A 24,481-nucleotide genomic window follows, 5' to 3' on the forward strand; every position below is an offset into this window, starting at 1 on the left:
CTGCGCAGCGGTTTGGGGGATATCATCAAAATTAATTTTTTCTTCACTCAAACACACCGGAACTAGCGTTGAAGTTGAATCTTTGTGTCAAAATGATTCAATCGAAAAAAAGTGCCTTCAAAACTTTTTCCACTTCAAAAAAAAAAAGTGTGTTCAAAACTTTTTCCACTTTGAAAAAAAAAAAGTTTAAAACTTTTTGCTTTTCAAAAAAAGTGACACTTCAATAAAAAATATATATATTTCAAATTTTAAAAAATATTTTCAAAAAATATATATTTTTGCAAATTATTTTTTTCTTTGATTAAAAATAGTTTTTTGATTAAAGCAACTTTTATTGCGATTGAATGATTTTGACACAAATGTCCTACCCCTAATATGGTTCAAACACAAAAAGGATTGCTTTAATCAAAGAAAACAGTTTGAATGAAAAATAAAGTGTTCAAATGCGAATTTCTGAGTCTCAAATATTTTTTCACATTCAAACCTTTTTTTCTACGATTGAATATTTTTAAAATTTTTGATTGAAGTGATTTTTCTTTTGAAAATATATATTTTTTGTTTGAAGCAACTTAATTTTTGATTGAATAATAAAGACACAAATGTCCTAGCCAAAATGTGGTCCCAACGCAAAATTACATGACTTCAATCAAAAATGGTGTTTCAATCAAAAAAAACTTGACTTCAATCAAAAAAAAATTTTTTTCAATCAAAGAAAAATAGTTTTCAAATATATTTTTGGGAGTTTCAAATTTATTTTTGCATTTAAACACATTTTTTTGATTGAACTGACGTTTTCTTCGATTGAAAATATATATTTTGATTGAAGCAACTTTTTATTTGATTGAAGCAACTTTTTTTTTGATTGAATAATAAAGACACAAATCTACCTCCATACGTGTAGCGGTCTGGGACATATAATCAAAATTATTTTTTATTCCAAAATACACTGATCTCACGCTAAAGCAGGGTTGGACCTGTTTAGTACTTGATTGGGAGACCGCCTGGGCACTGATCATGACCCCCCAAGTCCCTATTGCTGATCCTGGGATTCAGCAGATCCTGGGGTCTGATCTGGGATTGAGCAGATACTGGGATCTGATTTTCCTCTAGGATGCCATCTGCTGGCCAGTTTGCCTAATTGCTTTGTCATTTTTTAAATGAGCTTGCTCCTTGCTCAGTATTTCACTCTCAAGGGAAACAGAGCAGACTCTTTTACTCACATGCCTTTTAAGTGATTCCCTTTTGCTTTTGATAAATGTAAGGTGCTTAGAAATTACATCTCCTTGCAGAGAATTTATTTCATTCCCAAATCAAACACCTATGTCCCAACACTCAAAAGCTAGACCACAGGCTCAACAAAATACTGAAATCCCAAAAAGATAAATATTACACAGCAAGTCTTTGAGGCATTATTTTGGACACTAAACTATCAAAATCAGTTTTTTAGGTGTGAGCTGTGCCAAAGTTACAGATTGATGCATAATGAAAAGAGGAGAACATTTTAAAAAATACAAATATTTTTATTGAGTGTGTATTTTATTTTCAAAATATCAAGTATCCATAAAACATTTTCTGCAAATACAGTTATTTTAAGGAGGCAAATATAACAAACGTATTTTACAACATTCAAAAGCGTATTAATAGTAAAATTTAGAAGTCAGTGCTTGAGGTAATAATAAGCTCCATTAAGTAGAGAGGACAATCATCACACATTCATTAGAAAACAACAGTGCCCAGTTTGCAAGACAAATGGGTGAGGAGAAGAGGAGCATGAAGGTGCATTGGAAAAAGCTGCCTGATACCACAAAGATACCATACTATATGATACCATAAAGAAATTGTCAATTTAAAAATGACATAAGAAGTGGCAAAAGTGATACTTTCAATTAGCATCATTTCAAGTTTTGTTTACTGTAGTGAATAGTGTATTTTCCCACATTTTTCTTTTAAGTGGCAGTCAGTACAATTAGTGTGATTTTGGTTTAGAACACAAAGTAGCAAACATTCAAATGTAAAGTGCACTTTCATGTAGAGCAGCATTCAAGTACAAAATGTGGTATACAAAATTGAGAATAATGATTTAACCCCCGTATATAAGATGTTTTAGTACAAAGTTGTTGGGCAGTATGGGCTTGACCTTGGGTGCAGGTGGTGCCAGAACAGACACAAACAACTGACCGCAGGAGGGCCCAGCAAACTTCACCGATGGCGCCCGAGGCTGTGCAGTGACCACCAGCAGTAGTGGTGCTGCTGAAACGCTGGATGGCAGTGCAGATGCTGATGTGCTGGTGTCAGGCTTGGGCTGGATGGGCCTAGTGGTTGAAGATTGTGCTTGTGGCTGTATTTGCGGCTGTGGTACCGGGTTTGGATCATCAAAGTCCAACCTGCAAATACAGAACACAGACCATACGAATTCACTTCTGGGAATTCATTTATGTGGCTAGGGCCTTTAAAATATTTACATTACATTTAGTATATTTATCAGACGCTTTTATCCCAAGCGACTAAAAATTTGGAGATACAGTCAGGCTGCCTTAGTTGCCATGAGATAACAAGTGCAGGAAAAAAGTAAGTATGTGAGTCAGTGCAATTTAAAAGTGCTCGCAGAACAATTCCGTTTTTAAAAGTTTTTTTTTTTAAATCTGATGATTTGCGCCGGCAAAGGTTAACGCCGGCCTACAGTCCTTTCTGGCGACGCCCCCTCCTGCACCCTACATAAAAGACAAAAGTCTGAGCAACTCACCTCCGCTTTTCTCCACGCCTTTTCCCAGCAATGTGATGGTGCTCCTCGTACTGGACTGGGGGTCTTTCTGGCTGTGGCAGAGATGACGGCAAGGTAGGAGCGTCGGGCAACGGCTGGTCCGAAAGCATGGTGCGGTGGGGCTTGGCTCTGGCCTGCACAGTCACCTTGTAGTTGGCCACCTTCTCCTCCCTGCGGAGGAAGCTGGAGATGGACTTATTGTTTATGTTGGTGTTGAAATTCGCCCAACTGGCCAAGGCGCACGGGAACAGCGACGGTGCCTACGAGAAACTGTACCATTTTTCTCATCTCCCCCTCATTAGCCCGGATAAGGTGATTCACTTTACTGTGTCAAAGGGCATGTAGTGGAGTCTGCTTCAACAATAGTTAGATGAATGTGTTAGACTAATGCAGACAATTATATGGTGTGTGCGATGACGGTATCTTTTCCCTTCATTGGGCAGTGGGATGTTGAGGCTACAGAGAGGGGTCGTCTCTCACTCGATCCACAATCCTCTTGATGGAGGTTGACACTTTGCTGGGAGAAGTGAAGTTAGAGCTGGGTGGGTGGTTGCGAAGCATCTTAATAAGCAGGTACAGCAGATCTTCTGTCACCTGGGCAGCCTGCGCATACCTCATCCAGCCAAACTTAGTTTTTTGAGCAGTGCTGCTCTCTGGCGGGTCCGGGTCGAGGCAACGGCCGAAGAAGGTGTAGCCCCACCTGGACTCTTACTTCTTCACAAAGCTGGAGACTGTCTTATCGTGCTCGTTGAGGGAGCCTGCGGCCAAGCTGATTTTTCGCCGAAGGTCGACACTCACGTGGTAGTGGTCATCTTTGTCAGCCAGCCCCAGCAGGGCCAGGGCTTCCACCTCCTCTGTCCCCGGCACATGGAGATGGCGATGGCTCCCCAGGACATCCTGCAGAACGGGGCTTTCCTCCTCTTCCACCTTCACGGCCTGGGTGAGGGGAGCATGCTCCCCGCAGACGCCATCTACGGGGTCCACCACCTCCTCCATGGCAACACCTCTTCCTCCTCCTGCCGCAACTGCTCTTCCTCCACTGCAAACACAGCATTTATGGGATCAGTACAATTTGACCCAGTGCTAAGTAGAAGTTGATGTTAATTTTCATCTACATAATTACATATGCTTTACCTTTCTGTGCGTAGTACTGCCGTGGCGTGAACGTGCTGGACTGGCACTCCACGCCCAGTAGCTCCTCCTCCTCTGGGTGTTTGGACTGGTCGGGTTAGGGCAGAGAAGCAGCAAAGTTGGGCTCCAGCATGTGCTGCTTACCAAACAGCACCTCAGCGTGCTAGTTCATGCGCTGGAACTGCTGGCCGTCCATGCATTTTGTCTGCCGCCCCTGACCGCCAGCCACCCGAAGGGATTCCATCCTGGTGTTCCACTTCACGGGAAACGCAATCAGGTACACCTAATACACAATTTAGAGAAGAAAAATGACACATACATAGAATAGAATAGAATAGAATAGAATAGAATAGAATAGAATAGAATAGAATAGAATAGAATAGAATAGAATAGAATAGAATAGAATAGAATAGAATAATCTTTGCCACTATACAGACTACAATGAGATTTGAAGCTTTCCCATTGAGTACACACCAAAAAATAAATAAGAAACAGAAAAACATACAGAATAAAAAAGATTATTATTACAATATGAGTGCTGGATTGAGTTCAGAAGGGTGACAGCTCTTGGGAAGAAACTGATGTTTTACATGATGTTTGAAAAACATTAATTAAGTAAAATAAAATACTGAAAATGTGTGTATTTTCTTTTCATGGTTCACTTGAAATGACATGATCCCACATCTGCTGGATGGAATGGCGTTGTACAGGTGTGCGTGCAGCCCCTCAAGGGACTTGCTGTCACAACGGCACCTGTACTTGTTCAGCTGCACCCCATTCAGTACCATTGTCTTCACGGACACGTACAGCTGAATTCCAGGAGGATCCTGCAAAAAACAGAACATGGCACACAGCATGGCTCTCAGCCTGGCATACCGGTCTACACCAATGACAAGCGTCTAACATGGGCGTGAACCTACCTACCTGCATACATCCAAGATGTTTACTTGCGGTGGCCCAGTGTGCATCTACTGCCTCAGCAGACTTGAACACTGGGATGCCGTCGATGTCGAGACCCGCCGGCCCCTTGAAGTCAGCCAGAATAGACTCCACAACAGAAGCAGTCTCCTGAAACATGCAGAGGAGAGTATAGTTACTCCTAGTGACAAATATGGTACAACATAGATTTACATTCCCTGGATAAAATACAATGTTTTTGCCAATGATGCAGGGGTGGCCAAGAGTGTATTGACTTGAGTAGTACACATGTACTCATAAGTACATATCCAAAGAATAAAAAATTTGGATATATATCCAAATAAGAAAGTAACTTCAAAGCAAGTAAGCTATTTTCAACATGATGACTGCACTTGGCGTACTCTTATTTCTACTTGCCTAGATTTTTGAATGAAAGTACTTTTTACTTAAGTACTACTTAAGTACTGGAATCTAGAACTCTGTCCACCCCTGCATGAGGTTTAAATGTTGAAACTTCCTTGCAGCCTACCTCGAAGTAATCACAATCGGAAACAACAAAGAATGCGCAAGTGATTTGTTTTCATATGGCGCGCCAGCATTAAGCTTAGCCAAAAAGCTAAAATCATAAATGTTTAAAGTCCCTTGTAGCCTCTCCTCAAAGTAATAACCGAGATTGGAGGCAACAAATCAGTGAACAAGGGACATGACTTGTACAAGACGTTTGTTCATTTGAAAATGTATCTTACCTCACTCTCTGAATCAACTTCTTCTAGTAGTGCCGTGTTTTGAATGAGTGAAAAGTTGGCGTAGTAGAGAATACTTATCCCGCGTTGAGAGCTGTGACGCGATTGGTCAACTGACAACGAGCCTCGGCGAGGCCCGGGCAGCGATTGGCTGCCCAATAAGTCAGAGTCAGTCGATTATTGGTCCCCTTGATAGGCCATAGGGACTTAGGGGAGAATTTGCCTGGGAACACCAGGTGCTGTTCGCTTTTTGGTTCATTTAATTCCAAAGAATGAACAAACAGACAGATCTTGTTGGGATCAACTGAGGTCAATGTGTTGTCTTCTTAAAATTTGTGGTTCGATCTCACGTTGGGTTGAGTTTGTACCTCTTGTTTTTACCCAACACTGTGGGTCTTAAATGGTGATTATCTCGTTCGCTGCCATTGACAGCACCAGATGACCAGACCACTGAAAGTGGAAGAGTTGGTTGAGAAGTAGCAGTGAATTGAGTTAGTGCCTAGGTTACTTGTGGCACATAAACCCTCCACCAGGATCCAAAAATTTGAATTTTAATAATTAATTTTTCATTGAAAATGTTTTCTTTGAGTGAAGCAACCCTTTTTATATTTGGGCCATATAATGGGTAGAATATTTGTGTCTAAATCATTCAATCCCCCCCAAAAAGTTTCTTCAATACTGAAAAAAATTTCAAAGAAAAAAATCATTTGAAAAATAAAACTGCCCCCTCTAATTTTTTTTTTTTTTTCGAGAATAATATTTTTATTTGAAATTATTTTTTATATTGAAGTGCCCATATTTCTTTTGAAGTGCAAAGTTTTGGACTACCTTGTAACTACCTAGCTTTCAAATGCATTTTTTTTTTTGTTTCAAATTAATTTTTGCATTGAAACACATTTCTTTTCATTTTTTTTATTTTTATCATTTTTTATAGTTGCTTTTTGTTTTCTATTCAAAATATATATTTTGATTGAAGCGACTTTTTTTTGTTTTGATTGAATAATAAAGACACAAATCTACCTCCATAGTAAAGCTTGTTTTAAAACCATTGGTATATTTTAGCCAGTTAAAATAAAAAATCATGCTTAATTAAACGATTCTTGCTTCCCATCCTTTTTCAGTAACCCAAAATCAACAGGATGCGACCTGTAAATGCCAAAAAAAAAAAAAAAAAAAAAAAAAAAAAAAAAAAAAAAAAAAAAAAAAAAAACAGGAAGTGACCCGTAAATGCGCAAAAAGGAAAAGGAACTGACCGAAAATGAACAGGTAAATATTGATTTTTGAGTCACTTCCTATTCATTTGGGTAAATCCTTAAGTCACTTCCTTTGCAATAACTCATAATCAACAGGCAGTGACCCATAAATGCTCCTAAATCAACAGGAAGTGCCCCGTAAATGCCCCAAACTCACCAGGAAGTGACCAGTAAATGCCCCCAAATGAAAAGGAAGTGACTGAAAATCAACAAGGATTTCGACGTCTGATTTTCCGCAATTCTTAAAATAAATTTCGACAATGGGAGACAAGGGGAGGCGACAAGACATAAGTAACAATGTAGAACTTCCATCAATACTGTCCATTATGTGAGGACAAGCACACTGACTTGGAATGATTCTCTAGTGAATGCAAATTAGCTTAATTAATAACCTCATTAGCATAACTTCTCATTTTCGATACTTCACGGAGACACGCGGGACATTAAGCAACTCAAGTGGCTCCTCAGTCTAATCTATATTGCGTATTTCCATCCTCCGCCGTCGGCCCGATAAGAAATCGGTAGGACATTAGCTTCCCGCACGGTTCATCTTCAAGGGCTAATGTTAGTCTTGCTAAAATTAGCGAGTAGAGGGATTCGGGTTGAGATGAATTATCACGGGGAATTCTTTAACAAGAATGATATCGGATAAACGCAGAGGTGGGTAGAGTAGCGGAAAATTGGACTCAAGTGAGAGTAACATTACTGAAGTAAACAAGAATGATATCGGATAAACGCAGAGGTGGGTAGAGTAGCGGAAAATTGGACTCAAGTGAGAGTAACATTACTGAAGTAAAAGTTGTTGTCTCAAAAATGTACTGGTAAATCGTGTTATAGTGCTTTACCAACTTTCAAGGTGCTCAAAGTGCTTTACACTACATTGCTATCTACCTACTGGTGACGCAGCACCAGGAGCAATATGGGTCCAGTATCTTGCTCAAGGATACTTAGGCAAGTTCATCAGAGCAGAGAATCGAACCCACAATCTCTGGGTTGGGGGGCAAACTACTCTACCACTGAGCCACGCCATCCCTAGCCATGCCATCCCCTACTCAGAACAATGTCAATTATGTGACCTTTTATTATTATACTGTACTATAATGAATGAATGAAATATTTGAATAAAATATTTATTGTCATCATCGACCGCTTCGCTTAACCCAGAAAAAAAACAAAACAGCTTTTAGGGGAATTTACAGGTCACTTCCTATTGAATTTGGGACATTTACGGGTCAATTCCTGTTCATTTAGGGTTACTGGAAAGGAAGTGACTCTAGAACCGGGGTCCTCAATTAGCGGACCGCGGCCCACGACCTGACCACGGCACACCTCTCTGCGGACCCAGAGCAAATGGCACTTTTCAAAACAATAAAAATAAAATAAACGAATAAAAAAAAATCCGGAAAAAAAACTTTTTTTAACATATACAGTATTATTTGTATGAATCGCCGATCTATCATCTATCGTTATGCGCTACTATTCTATCACTACATTCTGTTTCATTTTTGGTCAAATATCTTCCACGTCCCACTTCTGTTGTCATCTCTATGACAACGGTGCGCTGATTGGCTGAGAGACCCTGCATGGATGAGCTGATTGGCTGAGAAAGCCTGCATGCTGCTAACTAGAGTTGACAGACCACAGCAGTGTGAAACACGAGTCGCATCCAGCACTTTATTCTGTTTGTTTACATGCCACCATTGGAAGACCGAATCTAACAAAATGTCATGCTCAAAGTTGATCAAGAAAAGTGGACAATGAAAATTGACATTTCAATGAAGAATGGACTGACAAATATGCGTCCATTTTACCAACTGCAAGTAGCAAACCTATGTGCTTAATATGCTTTAAGACAGTTGCTCTGATAAATAGTGAAAATGTGAAACGCCATTATGTTAAAGAGCAAGGCTCTTTTGAAGATAAGTTTCCTCCGAAATCAGAATTAAGAAGGCAAGAACTTAGGAGGCTGAAGCAGTTATATCAAGAGTCAAGCAAGGTTATTTTTAAATCTATGACACAACAACAAATTGCATGGAGTGCTCACCTAGCATGTCGTGGGTGTTGGCCATACATATGAAACCGTTCTCTGATGGAGAAATAATAAAAGAGTGCAGGACTGAAGTGATGGCAGCAATGTTCGAAGGAAAAGAAAAGGAGGAAATGACAACGAAAATCAAACAAATCTCACTCCCAGATTCATCAACCACAAGACACACTGAAGTACTATGGCCTGTACTACGAACAGAGTTCAACCTCCCCAGAAGTAATCCTGCTTACCAGCGGGTAACTGGAGTTGACAAAACCTGGTTACCTAGTTTGTGGTCAATCGGTGCTACGACGCTGATTATGAGGTTGATTAGTCGAACCTGTGTCAAACCAATCAGAGTTACTGCGCGTTCACATAAAAGGGGGCAAAGACCAGAGTAAAACACTACTTGTGACGATGGCACGGGCACTTTACTTCACGGAGGAGGAATGTGCGATAATCATGCGGAGTTATGAGGAATTAAAATCCACCTTCACCGCAAAATCCAACACCGCTTCAGCGAGTAGAGCGTGACCGGTCTGTTGGCAGCGGATTTCAGATCGTGTGAATGCGTCAATATGCCAGTTTACTCATGTCCATGAAAAGAAATAAAGCCTGCTGTCAAGGACAATTAAATAAGATTTGGTACGTTAACTGTAAGAAATAATTTATCGTATGTGCATCACCACATGAAGCAGTATGATTGTGTGTTTAGTCCCACTGACTGTATGAATATGTATGTCCTTTGAACATCTTCAGAGTAGAGGTTAGATCAGGCCTAAAAAAAAATCCAGCCCAACCCAGCCTGAGCATGATCAATGAAATTGATTTGCAGGCCCAAGCCCGAAACCCCCCCACAATTTTATGTTATATTTGTGAGGACTCAAGAGAAATAGAAATGTGGGGATGCGATGCGTGGTTGCGTTTTGTGTGATCATATTTATGACGATGCCTGTGCATAATGATTACAAATTAAAGCCCGTCTTTTGGAACGAATTCTCACAGTTAAACAAGCCTGTAAGATGCATATTCAATAAACATTTATATCTTTTATATTTGTGTATCTGTTCTATCAGTGGATTTGACATTTATTTTAATCTCTTTGAGTTGGCAGAAAAAAAGTTTTCTCAATGTTTATATAGTCTACATATTTTTATGATCATTATGAATGCATTTACACAACGAAATACAACTGGAAAGGTTTGTTAAATATATTCATAGTATGAGAGCAAAGCGCCACATTCGTTTACTGTACATTCAGCGAAGCCGACACAGGTTTCTGTATAGCATCTTCAACAATCAATTTGAAGCCTTTCCATAACCCACTCCTACCACTTTCCGAATCACACGGCATACAGTGCTCTTACTCAAATATTCAGCATCACCAATGGAATACATATATATTGTCCGTTGGCGAAATAGCGCAAGGACTGGCACACATTCTGCTCGATTGTGACAGCCTGACTCAGGCGGGTTACATAAGAGAAGTCCACCTCGATCAGCTGGCACAGGTAATGAATTCTCTCAGCTGAAAATCTATATATCTCATAGAGAACATCTTTCGGGTCCACCAGCGGATTACTCGTCCCCTTACAATCCGCGCGCCAATGTCGTACAGGTCGTCCAGAGGGCACGTGCGCGGAGGACTGCTGTTTAAATAGAGCGTGGTTAATCGGAAACCTGGGTTAAGCAAGATCTAACTCTGAGACGACCAGGTTTTACGTGTGGCGTATGTTGCCATGGCAACATTCCCCAGTTTCAACATATCCACCTTTCGTACTCCCGGTTAGCCGGGAAGTTAGGCTGCACGTGATGAAGTTACTCTCGAGTTACCCCGATAAGCCCGAAAACCGGCTTCGTAGTACAGGCCACAGGCTGATGATGCTATTTTTTTTTTTTTTTTTTAAACCTGTCCTGTTCAGCTGTTTGACACAGAGAATGGAAGTCTAAGTGCCCGGATTCTGAACAGTTTTAATGTTTCACATTGAGAGTCTGACATACTCCCATTGTGATCATTCAAAATACCTTTTTATTATGACAAAGCAGCGAACAGGAAGGGATTATGGGGGGACAGAAGAAAAGAAATACAAGAGAAGAAAGAAAAGAAACACATACACAAACAACAACAAGAAATACATTGAACATCTAAACTAGTTACTAATATGCTGGTGCTATCGTCAGCGCGATGTATTTCCGGTTTACACCATGTGGGGGCCTATTGGCCAGTGAAAGAGGAGAATGGGGGTGGGGGTGTCTATAAGACTATAAGCTAAGTGATTGAAAGGGGTAGAGTGTACACAAATCAGTTCTGTGATCTAGAACCCAGTAATCGTGTGAATCTCTTATGAGTGAAAGCCCGTTGGCGACCAACCCTACGCCGCCGCATCGCCAATCCCGGCACCGGAACCCCCAACCCGAGCATGCCCTACCACATCCAGCAGCACGCAAGCCCCACCGGGCGCGCGACAGCCACGCAGACGGGCGGAGAGACCGCGCGGGCACCAACCCAGGGCCACGGCCCACACCCAGCCAGCCCGGGGAGGGAGGGCGGGCGGGCGAGGTGGGGGGCCATGCGCATCCCGTCCCTCCTCCAACCGCCCAGCAAAGGAGCCACCGTCCCCCCCCCCGGGACCCAGGGTGGTCCTCCGGGCCACCCGCGCGCCCATCAACCGGCCTTCAGGGATGGCAGGGGGGGACGCATCACCAACCCCACGCCTACACCCACCCCCGCCTGCCCACCCGGGCCACGAGCCACAGCCACAGCCCCCCAACCGGCACGGCACGCCACGGGACCCCCAGCGGCCCACCAAGCCCCAGGCAAGGCAGGGTCCCCCGCCGGTGCAGGCGACACCCCGCTGATACACCGGCGCCCAGCCAGCGACCCGCGACGGAGCGCAGGGCGGACGCCCAGCCAGAGAGGAGAGGGGAAGGCGGAGGCAGGAGAACGCCCAGGGACTGCCATGGGGCGATGCAAGACCGGAGACCCGACCCCCCAACCCACTCGCGCGGCCGGCAGCCGAGGCAGAGGGGAGGCCACACCCCGGGAGCCACGCCATATAGAAAAAGTGTGGGACCCACCTACCACCCTATTACTGTGGCTGCCAGGTTCCCGACTGGCAGCTATCACCCAGCACCGTGATGGGGGTGTGAGGGGAGGGTAGTGCAATGTATGCATTAAAATAGGAGAGCTTGGCTTGGGGCTGTGGGACCGCAGCATGGAGTTTCTGTCCAGCCGCCCGTCCCACCGCCCTTTGCCAGAGCTCTCCTGTGGAGTATGATGTGTGTGGTGCATTTAAAAAAGGTGCAGGGATGGCGGGGCCTGTGGTGAGGAGGCAGCCGTGAGGCCCCCCCCCCCCCCCCAGCAGGTCCCAACCATCCCACAACCTTGGTGTGTGGTGCATTAAAAACAGGGGGGAGTCGGGCTGGGACTGTAAAGCCCCGTCCCAACTCTCCCCGGAGAAATGTATGAGCATGTAAGTGCCAGGGTGAAAAATATTTACAGTGCCGAAGTGAGAAGTGCGTGAGTTAAGAGGCAGGCTCCCGCGGGCGTGGCCCCGTCCACCAGAACCACCGGCCCCAGGGCGGAAGAAGCGTCAGGGCCCCGATCAATCCCCGCCCCAGAACACCCACGGCGCCTCCGCGACCGCCCACCCCCCTCCCACCCACCAAGCACCCACCCCGCACCCCGAGCAGGCGCCACACCAAGCGCCGGCGACCAGGGGGTGTCCACCCCACCGGCAAGGGACAACAAGCCTCACCCTAGGCCCCGCGGGCCCCAAGAGGCCCCGCTAACGACCCCGCCGGCCGGGGGGCAGCCGCGGCCGCCGCGGCCCAGGGAGGCGGACAGGGCCGGAAACAGACCAAGGGGAGAGAAGCGCACCCCCCACAACCCACCCCCGGGCCAAGAGGGGCGCGCGGTATGGCACCAGAGGGCACCTCCCCGGCACCCGGTACAGGGAGACGCGGCTCCGGCCGGGCGGACCTGGGAGGGAATCATGGCTGCCGCATACACCCCCCGGCCCCCACCCCAACCCCACCCCACCCCACCCCGGCCGGCCGGGGAAGGGCCGCGGCCCCGGACCGGCACCCGCACGGCCCCCCCACCCGCCCACGACACCAGCGCGCGCCCGACGGGACCCCCCGCACAGCCAGACGCAACCGGACAAGCCCCGGCCGAAAATCCCGGGGGCCAAGACCGGCGGCGGGACGGCCCAGGGCAGGACGCCAACAAACTCCACCTGTAAAGCTGATAGAAGAAGAGGTTTATCAAACACCATTAGATGTATGCCAAGGACCAGTGAAGTGTATTATTTACGCATAGTTCCTTAATTGTTCCAAGTCTGATAAGTAATATATAGGGTGTTCCAAAAAAAGTTGCAAATGATCCCCAGCAGCTGGAAACCAAATTGTCCATGAGTATCCTTGTAAAATAAGCCCATTGACCGACTAAACTGTGAAGGAAGAAAAATTATTTATTACATGCTGTTGGGAGTGTATAAAACAGTTCGGATTTAAACATGTCCAGTTTCCAGCTGCAGAAGAATGCATACAACTTCCCTGGACACCCCGCATACATCCATTTATGTATACATTTTTATTATTTTTGTGGCATTCCTTCGCAGGTGAGAGAGAATCCTTAGTCTATGTTCATCATTCTTGCGACCGTTTCCCACTGTTGTTCGTATTTGTCCATTTTATTTGTCTGTTTGGCAGATATTTTCTCTAATGTTATATATTCAATGATTAGATTTAGCCATTGGTTAATGCTAATGTTTTGTTTGTTTTTCCAATTCAACAATATTGTTTTTTTGGCTATCGTTAGACTTGCTAGTAGTGGACGGGTTTGATGGATAGAGATATTCACTGTATTCAGATCGCCAAGCAGACAAAGAGTTGGAGACAATGGAATCCTGCAGTTCAATAGGAAAGAGAGTTTCTTCGTTACCTGTGCCCAGAAATCTTGTATTGGTTTACATTGCCAAAGAGCATGAAAGTATGTATCTGAAATATCTTCGTTGCAGCTTATACATTTATCGGATTGGGAGAACCCCATTTTGTGCATTTTAGATTGAGTAATATGCCATCTGTGCAGTATTTTGAACTGTATAAGCTGAAGGTTCTTATTCTTTGTCATTATAAATGCATTTTTACAGATGTTGGACCAATAGTTATTATCTAATGATACCGAAAGTTCGTTATTCCATTTTTCGATTGGTAGGCAAGTAGAGTTGTTACATGAGAGGGCTTTATATACTTTTGAAAGTATTTTTTTTTGTTGAGGATGTATATTTATTATTTTATTTACGAAAGGTGGTGGGTCTAACGTACCCGTTAGTGATGGAAATTTGCTTCTGATGGCTGCCCTGATTTTATTGTATTGAAGGAAATTGACCCCTTTGATCTGGAAATCTTGTAATATTTTTTCATATGACATGAATGTATTATCTTTAAACAAATGCTGTAACTGGTTTATTCCCGTATCATCCCATGTGCTGAAATAAATAGGAATTTTATTAACTCCAAAGTCTGGGTTGTGCCAGATTGGTGAGAATTTACACGGGGCTTGTTGTGATTGCGTAATTTCCATACCTCTCCACCAGGCTTTCAAGGTACATGCTATCATTGGGTTTTTGAAGCAGCTATGGTGCTTAATACTAGAGCTAATAAAGGGGAGGTTTGCCAATTGTATTTGGTTGCAGTCTGTTTGCTCTAATTCTAGCCATGACTGTTGTTCAGTGTTAAGATATAACCACCTAATAAGATATTGTATTTGATTTGCTATATAATAGTGTTGGAAATTAGGGGCCTCTAGACCCCCCTCTGGTTTATTTCTTTGCAATTTGGCAAGGCTAATTCTGTTTTTCTTGTTTTTAAAGTAGAATTTTGTGACGGCCAAGTCTAGGTCTTGAAACCATTTTTGAGTGGGTTTAAAGGGGATCATTGAGAACAAATAGTTTATTTGTGGTAATACTTTCATTTTGACTGTTGCTATCCGGCCCAAAAGTGAGATGGGTAGATTATTCCAGTGTGTCAAATCTTCACATATTTTTGCTAGGAGGGGTGTATGGTTTAGTTTAATTAATTCTGTAAGTTTTGGTGAAATGTTGATTCCAAGATACTTTATATTCCCTATTGGAATATTGTGATTTTGATTTGCAGGATTCCATGAGTTTGTTGATAAGGGCATTATAATTGATTTTGACCAATTTATAGCATAATCTGATATTTGTGAAAATGTCTTTATTAGTTCAAAAGTCTCATGTAGGGAGGTGATGATGATGATGATGCTATTAAACAGCTTTGTGACCCCCAAATGCCATTTCTCTCATTGAGCAATGTTTTACTGTTAAAGTTACTGTCAATAATTGTTTTGTTTGCACCTTAATGACAGAGCTTGTCATTTATAGACCCTACCCACCGACGTCACAAAACCACGTGCTCGCTGTATGGTTCCGCCCACTTGTCCGTCATTTTGTCTCTGTATTAGCATTGGTTTCAATTGATCGAGGAATTTAAAATGCATTTCATGGAAGACCCGGTGCTTTCTGATGCCGTAAACTCACTGGATGTGTTGCATAAAAGGCGTTATGTGGAAAAGCTTCATTCTATACAGTCGCCAGATCCATATTTGATGCCCAAATCGATGTTTTTTGACCCACTGTCTTCGCCCTGTCTGCCTGACATCTGCTACGCTGATATTTACAATTATCTTGTCCACACAAAATCAGCCTATTGTCATGAAAACTTGAAAAACTTCAAGAGCTTGGAGGCTTATAAATACTTCGTTGCTGGTTGGGTGAAACAGGTCCTCGTCCACGAAAATTCGGCAGGAATCTATCTTGTGCTTGGAAAGGTGAGTTACGAAATTTTCAATTCAAAATCTTTTGTTATTGCTAACATCCACTGTCAAGTCTAATGTATTTCATGTCGTTTGTCAATGGAGTTAAGGCTTTTAATGTTTATATGGTTTAGCGATAGCACTCTCACTACATACCTACGTGTATGTTGTCGGCGATTAGCCTAGCAATGATCTTAATTGTGGTTATTTGTCAGCCCAAAACCCTCTAAGTATATCTTAAATGCATCTTACCGGATATAAAATGACTACTACATAGTCTGTGGTGATTTTTTGGTGCCCAGTTTTCACGTCGAATTGCAGCTGTCCATTTCGCTCTCCTCTTTTGATCCCTCGGAATACGGTAAAACTTCAAGTCTCTCATTCCATCTTCTCTGTTAGTGCAACCAACAGCCACACACGCCTTCACCATTTTGATTATTAATGTTAAGGAGCAGAAAAACACGCCGTAAATAGGAGGAATGTACGTAGCCGTAACAGGTTAACACTATGTTTTGACGGACAATTGGGCGGTACCATTCAGGAGAGCGGAGTTGTGACGTCACGTGGGTAGGGTCTATATCTGTACATGTGAACATGTACTGTACTACTTGCACGTTTTGTTTTTTTGTCCAGCAGTGTTTTACAGTTACAAAACGTAGTTATTATTTGCACCTTAACGACAGATCTTGTAAATTACTTAGTGTACATGTGTGAACATTGCACTTGCATGTTTTTTGTGTAATTTTACAGTGGGGCAAATAAGTATTTAGTCAACCACTAATTGTGCAAGTTCTCCCACTTGAAAATATTAGAGAGGCCTGTAATTGTCAACTTGGGTAAACCTCAACCATGAGAGACAGAATGTGGAAAAAAAAAAAACAGGAAATCACATTGTTTGATTTTTAAAGAATTTATTTGCAAATCATGGTGGAAAATAAGTATTTGGTCAATACCAAAAGTTCATCACAACGCTTTGTTATGTACCCTTTGTTGGCAATAACGGAGGCCAAACGTTTTCTGTAACTCTTCACAAGCTTTTCACACATTGTTGCTAGTATTTTGGCCCATTCATCCATGCAGATCTCCTCTAGAGCAGTGATGTTTTGGGGTTACCGTTGGGCAACACGGACTTTCAACTCCTCACCCTGTGGCGTCAAAATGATAACAAGAACGGGGAGCAAAAATCCCAGAACCACACAGGGGGACATAGTGAATGACCTACAGAGAGCTGGGACCACAGTAACAAAGGCTACCATCAGTAACACAATGCGCCGCCAGGGACTCAAATCCTGCACTGCCAGACGTGTCCCCCTGCTGAAGAAAGTACACGTCCAGGCCCGTCTGCGGTTCACTAGAGAGCATTTGGATGATCCAGAAGAGGACTAGGAGAATGTGTTACGGTCAGATGAAACCAAAATAGAACTTTTTGGTAGAAACACGGGTTCGCATGTTTGGAGGAAAAAGAATACTGAATTGCACCATACCCAATGTGAAGCATTGGGGTGGAAACATCATTCTTTGGGGCTGCTTTTCTGCAAAGGGACCGGGACGACTGATCTGTGTAAAGGAAAGAATGAATGGGGCCATGTATCAAGAGATTTTGAATGAAAATCTCCTTCCATAAGCAAGGGCATTGAAGATGAGATGTGGCTGGGTCTTTCAACATGACAACGATCCCAAACACACAGCAAGGGCAACAAAGGAGTGGCTTCGTAAGAAGCATTTTAAGGTCCTGGAGTGGCCTAGCCAGACTCCAGATCTCAATCCCATAGAAAATCTTTGGAGGGAGTTGAAAGTCCGTGTTGCCCAACAATGCCCAATTGCCCAAGGATTTGCAAATAAATTATTTAAAAATCAAACAATGTGATTTTCTGTTTTTTTTTCCTCCACATTCTGTCTCTCATGGTTGAGGTTTACCCATGTTGACAATTACAGGCCTCTCTAATATTTTCAAGTGGGAGAACTTGCACAATTAGTGGTTGACTAAATACTTATTTGCCCCACTGTAAGTCAAGATGTTTTTTTTTTTTTTTTTTTTTTTTTTTAAATCAGAATGTGCATTGTATTTTTGTTTGTTCAAAAGAAAACCACTGTTACCACCTTTGACCTGTTTTGTACTTGATCGACACAAATAAATGGACCTATGCTTGTATGAACAAAACAATTGTGGAACTTCAAGATTTGTATTTGAGGACCCCTGCTCTAGAATGTCAACAGATGAATAGGAAGTTAATCTAAAGCAACATTTCCTGTTTAAGTCACTTCCTCCAGATTTTGGGGCATTTGGGGGGCTCCACCTGTTGATTATGTACAGTACATCTACTGTAGCTGAGAGCAACAACATTAGCCTGGCTAATGAAATATTTTGAATAGATCTTTGTTATGGTTCTTCTTGGGAAAAAATGGGGGGGAAAAAAAGTCTAATCTCTCGTGATATGACGCAATTTCTCCATGGCACGACATAGTGAGGCTGTCCGACTCCGATGCAGCCCACCGCCACAGCTTAAAAAAATCCTAGGCGAAACCCTGGATTTATTGATCTTATTTATACTTCATTTGGGGACATTCTTGAGTCACTTTCTTTTGAACAGGGGAGGGTAGAGTAGACAAAAAATATTGACTCAAGTAAGAGTACTGTTACTTCAAAATAATATTACTCAAGTAAAAGTAATCATCCAAAAAAATGTACTCATGTAAAAAATATTTGGTGAAAAAAAACCCCTCATGATTAAAATTGTGACTGCTTAAATTTTTGTTTGATTTTTTAAAAATCAATAAACAATAATAATAATAATAAAATAAATAAATAAAATTGCCACGGCTTGCGCCTGAAGGATGAGGGTGTGTCAATGCACAATGACTAACAGCCAATCAGTGCATCGTTGTCATGGGAATGACAGCCCAGAATGCATCTTGTATGTGCGCGTACATACTAAGCCAGTCTACCCTCACGGCCTAGTGGCTAGATAGGCTGTCCATAAAATATATCATTTGTCTTGTTGTGTCTTGCAGGTTTCAGCAAACATTTTGGTCCTGACGCTCAACAGTTAAAGAGAGAAGTACAAGTTCCAATCAAAAAGGAGGAGGTAATGCTGCCATACGTTAAAGAGGAGGGTGATATCACCATGTCGACTGGCGAGCCCTTTTGCGAAGATGGTCCGAGTGAGGCCAGCAGAGGGACGGAGCCTCCAAGCAGCAGCTCAACAGAAGGATCGCAAGCACACATTTTCATCGCACCATCAGATAGAAATGGCGCTCGCCTTACAAAGATGATGGTCATAAGAAATCTCAACCTGGGAAAACCTATGCTAATAACTATACTTGTTGTATGCATATGAGGAGTCACACTGGTGAAAATCCTCTTGTCTGCTCAGCTTGTGGTCTAAAATTCACTCAGAAGAGCAACCTAGACAGACACACAAGAACCCTTATTGGAGATATACCTTTTTCCTGCTCAGTTTGTGGTCAAGGATTCACTCAAATTCACCAGTTAACAGTACACACAAGAACCCACACTGGCAAAAAACCTTTTTCCTGCTCAGTTTGCGGTCACAGTTTCACTGAAAAGACAAACTTACATAGACACACAAGAACCCACACTGGCGAAAAACCTTTTTGCTGCTCAGTTTGTGGTCAAGGATTCACTCAAATTCACCACTTGAAAGTACACACAAGAACCCACACTGGCGAAAAACCTTTTCGCTGCTCAGTCTGTGGTCAAGGATTCACTCAAATTCAACACTTAAAACGACACACAAGAACCCACACTGGCGAAAAACCTTTTCGCTGCTCAGTCTGTCGTCAAGGATTCACTCAAATTCAACACTTAAAACGACACACAAGAACCCACACTGGTAAAAAAACATGTTTCTTGCTCAATTTGTGGTCAAAAATTCGCTCACAAGGACGGATTAAGAGACTCGTGTGTATTGGGGTGAGAAGCAGTGGCCAATGACTGTTTTGCCTGTCATCCATGCTGCTTTCATCAGATTGTGCACACAGGTCAATTGTAGTCTGTAGAGTTTCCTCAAATCCTGTTGAGGATTGGCAGTATTTGTGCCTTACATGTGCTTTGTCCAATCCTTGTATGATGTGGATCCACAGTATTGCCAAAAGTATTGTCTCACCTGATTTAACTCTCAAGTTGAGTGGCATTATTTTTAAAATTCTCTCCCTCTTTCAAACTACTTTTCAAAGCTACTATTTCAAACAGTCGACCCCAAATTACAAAAATTCTAAGTCATTCAAAATATAGCCATGAATATCAAAACCCCTGGCAACAAACGTGAGTACACCCCTTTGAAAAAAACGTACCTCCCTAAATGTCCAAATTGAGTACTGCTTGTCATTTTCCTTCCAAAATGTCATGTGACTCGTTACAGGAGTGCTGTCAGCATTGCTGCAGAGATTGAAGAGGTGGGGGATCAGCCTGTTAGTGCTCAGACCATACGCCGCACTCTACATCAAATTGGTGTGCATGGCTGTCACCCCAGGCGGAAGCCTCTTCTGGAGATGGTACACAAGAAAGCCCGTAGACAGTTTGCTGAAGACATGTCAGCAAAGCACATGGATTACTGGAACCATGTCCTATGGTCTGATGAGACGGGCGGACTTTTGTTGCCAGGGGTTTAGATATTAATGGCTATATTTTTAGTTATTTTGAGGGGAAAACAAATAAACTCTATTATACAAGCTGCGCACAGACTACTTTTCATTGTGTCAAAGTGTCATTTTGTCAGTGTTGTCCCATGAAAAGATATACTTAAATATCTGCAGAAATGTGAGGGGTGTACTCACTTTTGTGATACACTGTAATTACATAAATATGAAAAATTATGATTGGCTCACAAATTGTAGTTTTTTTTTTGGGGGGTGGGGGGTGGGTTATACCGTATTGGCCCGAATATAAGAGGCTGCTTTTTGCATTGAAATAAGACTGAAAATGTGGGGGTCGTCTTATATTCGCGGTCTAGACATTACACCCATTCACGATGCTAGATGGCGCCAGATATCATTGAAGCAATGTTCTGTCATGACAGATCTCAGTTACTCTCAAGTTTAACCAGTTTACATTATTTTATTGCAATGTTATTCAGATTTGTTTCAAGACTACAGTTAGTTAGACTTCACTTTGATGGTTAATGCAGTTATTGCAATTTTTGTTGTTTTATCACAATAGATTGGTTTCTTTACATTTCAAAAACCAGAAGCCATTCATTTACGAATGATTGCACTTTAGTTTACACATTTAAATGTTCAAATGTTAAGATTTGAATGAGTTAAAATAACATGCCTTTTCTCTCAAATATACCTGTATTGTTATAATTAGTGATGCGCGATAATACATTTTTCAACCGATACCAATAACCGATAATTGCCTCTTCATTCCAACCGATAACCGATAATGTCAAGTCGATAATTCTATTAAAAGATTTATGTAAAATTTTAACGTATACACAAGAGGAAATATTACTGTGCAAAAATATAATTCATTGCTCTATTTTTCAACATCACATATGAACAAGTAGTAAATTCCAACATCTAAATAGTGACAGATTGTCTGACATTGTGTAATGGTAAACTTTTGGCAACAGTTACTTACAGAGTAAATACCTAAGTTGCACAAAAATGCCTTTAAAAGTAAGCCATTCCTAACATATATAACATTACTACACTGCAAAAACACATTTCCTTAAAACTAGTCAGTTTTAAGTTTAAATCCTTTGGAAATAAGTGAAATTATCTGCCAGCGCTTCAAGTGTATTTCTCTCAGACTTCTTGGAAGAAAAATAGCTAGCTGAAAATAAGCTTAAGAGTCTTATTTTAAGCAATAAATTATTATACTAAATCCAAAAAATAAAAAACGGGGAAATGTGAATTTTGAAATGTTTTTTCATCCGTGTTGCCCTATAATGTTTATTACTGGTTATTGCACTTGGAAGGAAGAAGGAAAGATTATGAATAATATTTGTGGGTACAAGGGGTCGCGTTAACCGAATATTTTCCGTCGTTGACCGATTTTTTAAAACGGTGACGGAAAAAACTGAAGTCCATCCATCATTTTGACCGGTTGCAATTCACACCCCAGACCACAGGGTGGCGAGTGAGCATATTAATTAGCTGTTGTCTCTCTTGATGCATGACGTCATTGGCCTTACTCTGAAAAACGTCAAGGCAACTGAGTGTCCGAAGTTTCTTCAAAAAGCCCTAAAACGACGATGGTGTTGATAAAAGAGGTGAAAAAAACAGGGACTGCACAAACGGGCACGCAATTCAAGTCCATGTGCACCAGGAGGAAAGTGTGAGACGACACAGCAGGTGAACTGTTAATTTCATTGCTCCATATGCTACATATGGTAGGCTACCTACATACTGGGGCCACAGTCAGCTGTTTTTGTCACTGCGGAGAAAATGTTACATATTCATCTGCTTGATGTGTGATGGCACGGTGTGGATTCTTTGTTAAGTAGTGTTGTATCGGTCGCGAAAGACTCGTTCTTTTTGAACGAATTGTTTGGGTGAACGAGACCGAACTAATCACCATCTGCACTGATTCGTTCTATGAAGTTGGTGCTTGTTCACTGCGTGGGAGGGCGTTGAGCAAGCGGCAGCGTCTTCTGACATCGCACACGACCAATCAGATGCCAGCCTCATCGCGGGCAGGGGAGGGACCGTAAAACAGAATCAGGGCGTATGTCACTCACTTCCACGTGTGGCCAATGAGCAGCCAGCGTGCAGGCAGGGGGGCAAGACTGAGTTTTGTCACTTCCCGTTCAGTGACTCGGTCCTCCGGTTCCTGACCTAGCTTGCTGCTAACTTGACTTTCCAGTAATGACTATGCGGTGAACAGATCAAAAAATGAAAGGAAAGGACTTTGTCGCATATTTGTTAACGTGGAGCCTATCAAATGCAGCTCAAAAAGACAAAAACACCACACAAATCTAGCGAGCATGGTTTAGTGTAGTACTTTTCTCAACAGACTCGCGACTACCTATGACAACATACTATCAAATTTACAGTAATTTAAAACACGGGTAGCTACGAGGCAAGCAAAAGCTGAGCTGCGGTCGCGTGACGGCAATGAAGGGGGCAAAGAACTGTCACTATAAGGAGGCTTCATGGCAGCGATATTTACCTCATATGTGCACAGAAACAAATAATATCTAGTATGATCACCATAATACTGATTTGCAATGAAACGGTATATACATGTCCATTTTTTCCACGTCTTTTATTTTTTTTTTTTCGTGTCAGTGACGGGTAAAAATAGATTATGACCGGATTTTTATGACCCTGTCAGTCAAAATGACAGACAACGAAAAAGTCTAGCGCAACCTCTGGTGGGTACAGAATATTATTATTTCATTACAACAGGAATGTGCATTAATAAGCGCCAATGTTTTGATTATGTATTGTGAGTGTAATTGAGCAGACAAATAAGTTAAATAATTTGAAAAGTGATTGCTAATGTTATATGCTTTGTTGCACACTGTGAAAATGATTAACTCAAAAGAGGGAGATGTCATGTATCCATTGTACAGCGCTTTGTTAACATTTGCGGCACTCACGACACTTGCTTTACGGCAGCTAAGCTGATACATGGCAGTACTATTTGGGCGGAGTTGGAGCTCGCATCCCCGTGCGTGTTGTTTTGTGCCTCAGTTTTTTAAAGCCGAAAATAAAGGCAGCGTTACAAAGTCATCTGACAGCTTGTCATTTTACATAATGAATGCATTACTGACTGGCTGACTTCTTGTGTGGTTTTCTGCATGTGTAAATTATCATCTAATCACTGTGCCGTCATGATAGCTGATGATGAAGCTTTGGCTCTCGGGTGATTTCAGTTAAAAAAACGTCTTATTCCCTGTCTCGGCGGCGGCAGCTAAATTCTGACCGGATAATCCGCCCGCCCCGGCCGGTTTGCTGCGGCGTATTCGGGGCCTGGCTCTGCTCCGCACGGAGGCCCAAGCCTCGTGTCCCGCACGACATGGAGGAACGCTCGAGAAACTGGGGTGTTCGCCAGGCGTCCCGCCGCCAGGGAACCGGGCTCGGCCCACCTGCCCGCCCAGCCTAGGGCGAGGCGGCGGCCTGCTGGACCGGCCAGAGCGGCGGGCTCCATCGGAAGACGGCTACTTGTCGACTATCGGTCTTGTGTTTAGCCTCAGGTGAGAGTTTACCACCCGCTTTGAGCTGCATTCCCAAACAACCCGACTCCGGGAAGGCTGGAGCTTCTCTGTATCATCACAAGCCCCGTAGCTTAGCGTCTCTGGATCATCACAAGTCCCATAGCTTAGCTCCGTTTGTGTTTACAATAGCTTTAGCATTCCCGCAGCCTCGTAGTCGTTACAAAAATCTTTGTGATCCAGTGGCTGCTGGGTAAGTGGTGTTGAATGAGGACGCTTTCTTTCCGTGATGCAGTTTAAAATGGCTGCTGGGTAAGTGGTGTTGAATGAGGATGCTTTCTTTCCGCCTTGTGGAACTTCTGCAGTGCATGTTTTGCAGATGGCGAGAGCGTTTTTTTTTTTTTCACACACAATAAATCCAGCCATCCTGGTAAAAGCCGCCATATTCTACAACTGCTTCATGTCACGTAAATCTGCCTCCTCAACCCCTCCTCCCTCAGGGGCTTCAGAGAGAGGGGGGTTGAGGAGGTGGCGTGCTCAATTCTTTGGTTGCGCACATTTGGAGGCTAAATCAAGTATATAATTATTGGATTGCATTATCAGTTTAATTTTTTTATTATCTGGATTATCTGTGTGACGTCATAATTGCCACTATCAGCCGATAATTATGGCTGACCAATATTATCGT

At 42.6% G+C, this 24,481-nt stretch overlaps 1 protein-coding gene across 9 annotated transcripts in view; it reads right to left on the reverse strand.

The window, feature by feature from the left end:
- Window positions 1-1,569: 1,569 nt before the first annotated feature.
- The window catches only part of LOC130911283 (zinc finger protein 260-like), a 117,145-nt gene continuing 94,233 nt past the window's right edge, over window positions 1,570-24,481 (reverse strand). The window contains exons 4-8 of one of the 9 annotated variants that reach the window (XM_057829145.1): window positions 4,817-4,960; window positions 3,896-4,719; window positions 3,375-3,800; window positions 2,744-3,278; window positions 1,570-2,384 (exon numbers count right to left, since the gene is read on the reverse strand). In XM_057829145.1, coding sequence (XP_057685128.1) covers window positions 4,926-4,960 — 35 coding nt within the window. In that variant the 3' untranslated portion in view covers window positions 1,570-2,384; window positions 2,744-3,278; window positions 3,375-3,800; window positions 3,896-4,719; window positions 4,817-4,925. Of the gene's footprint in view, window positions 2,385-2,743; window positions 3,801-3,895; window positions 4,720-4,812; window positions 4,961-24,481 lie in introns of all 9 variants that reach the window. The other 8 variants (XM_057829142.1, XM_057829144.1, XM_057829147.1 and 5 more) reach the window with 8 other exon arrangements.

This window comes from Corythoichthys intestinalis, unplaced genomic scaffold (genome assembly GCF_030265065.1).
Source record: "Corythoichthys intestinalis isolate RoL2023-P3 unplaced genomic scaffold, ASM3026506v1 HiC_scaffold_24, whole genome shotgun sequence".
Lineage (NCBI taxonomy): Eukaryota > Metazoa > Chordata > Actinopteri > Syngnathiformes > Syngnathidae > Corythoichthys > Corythoichthys intestinalis.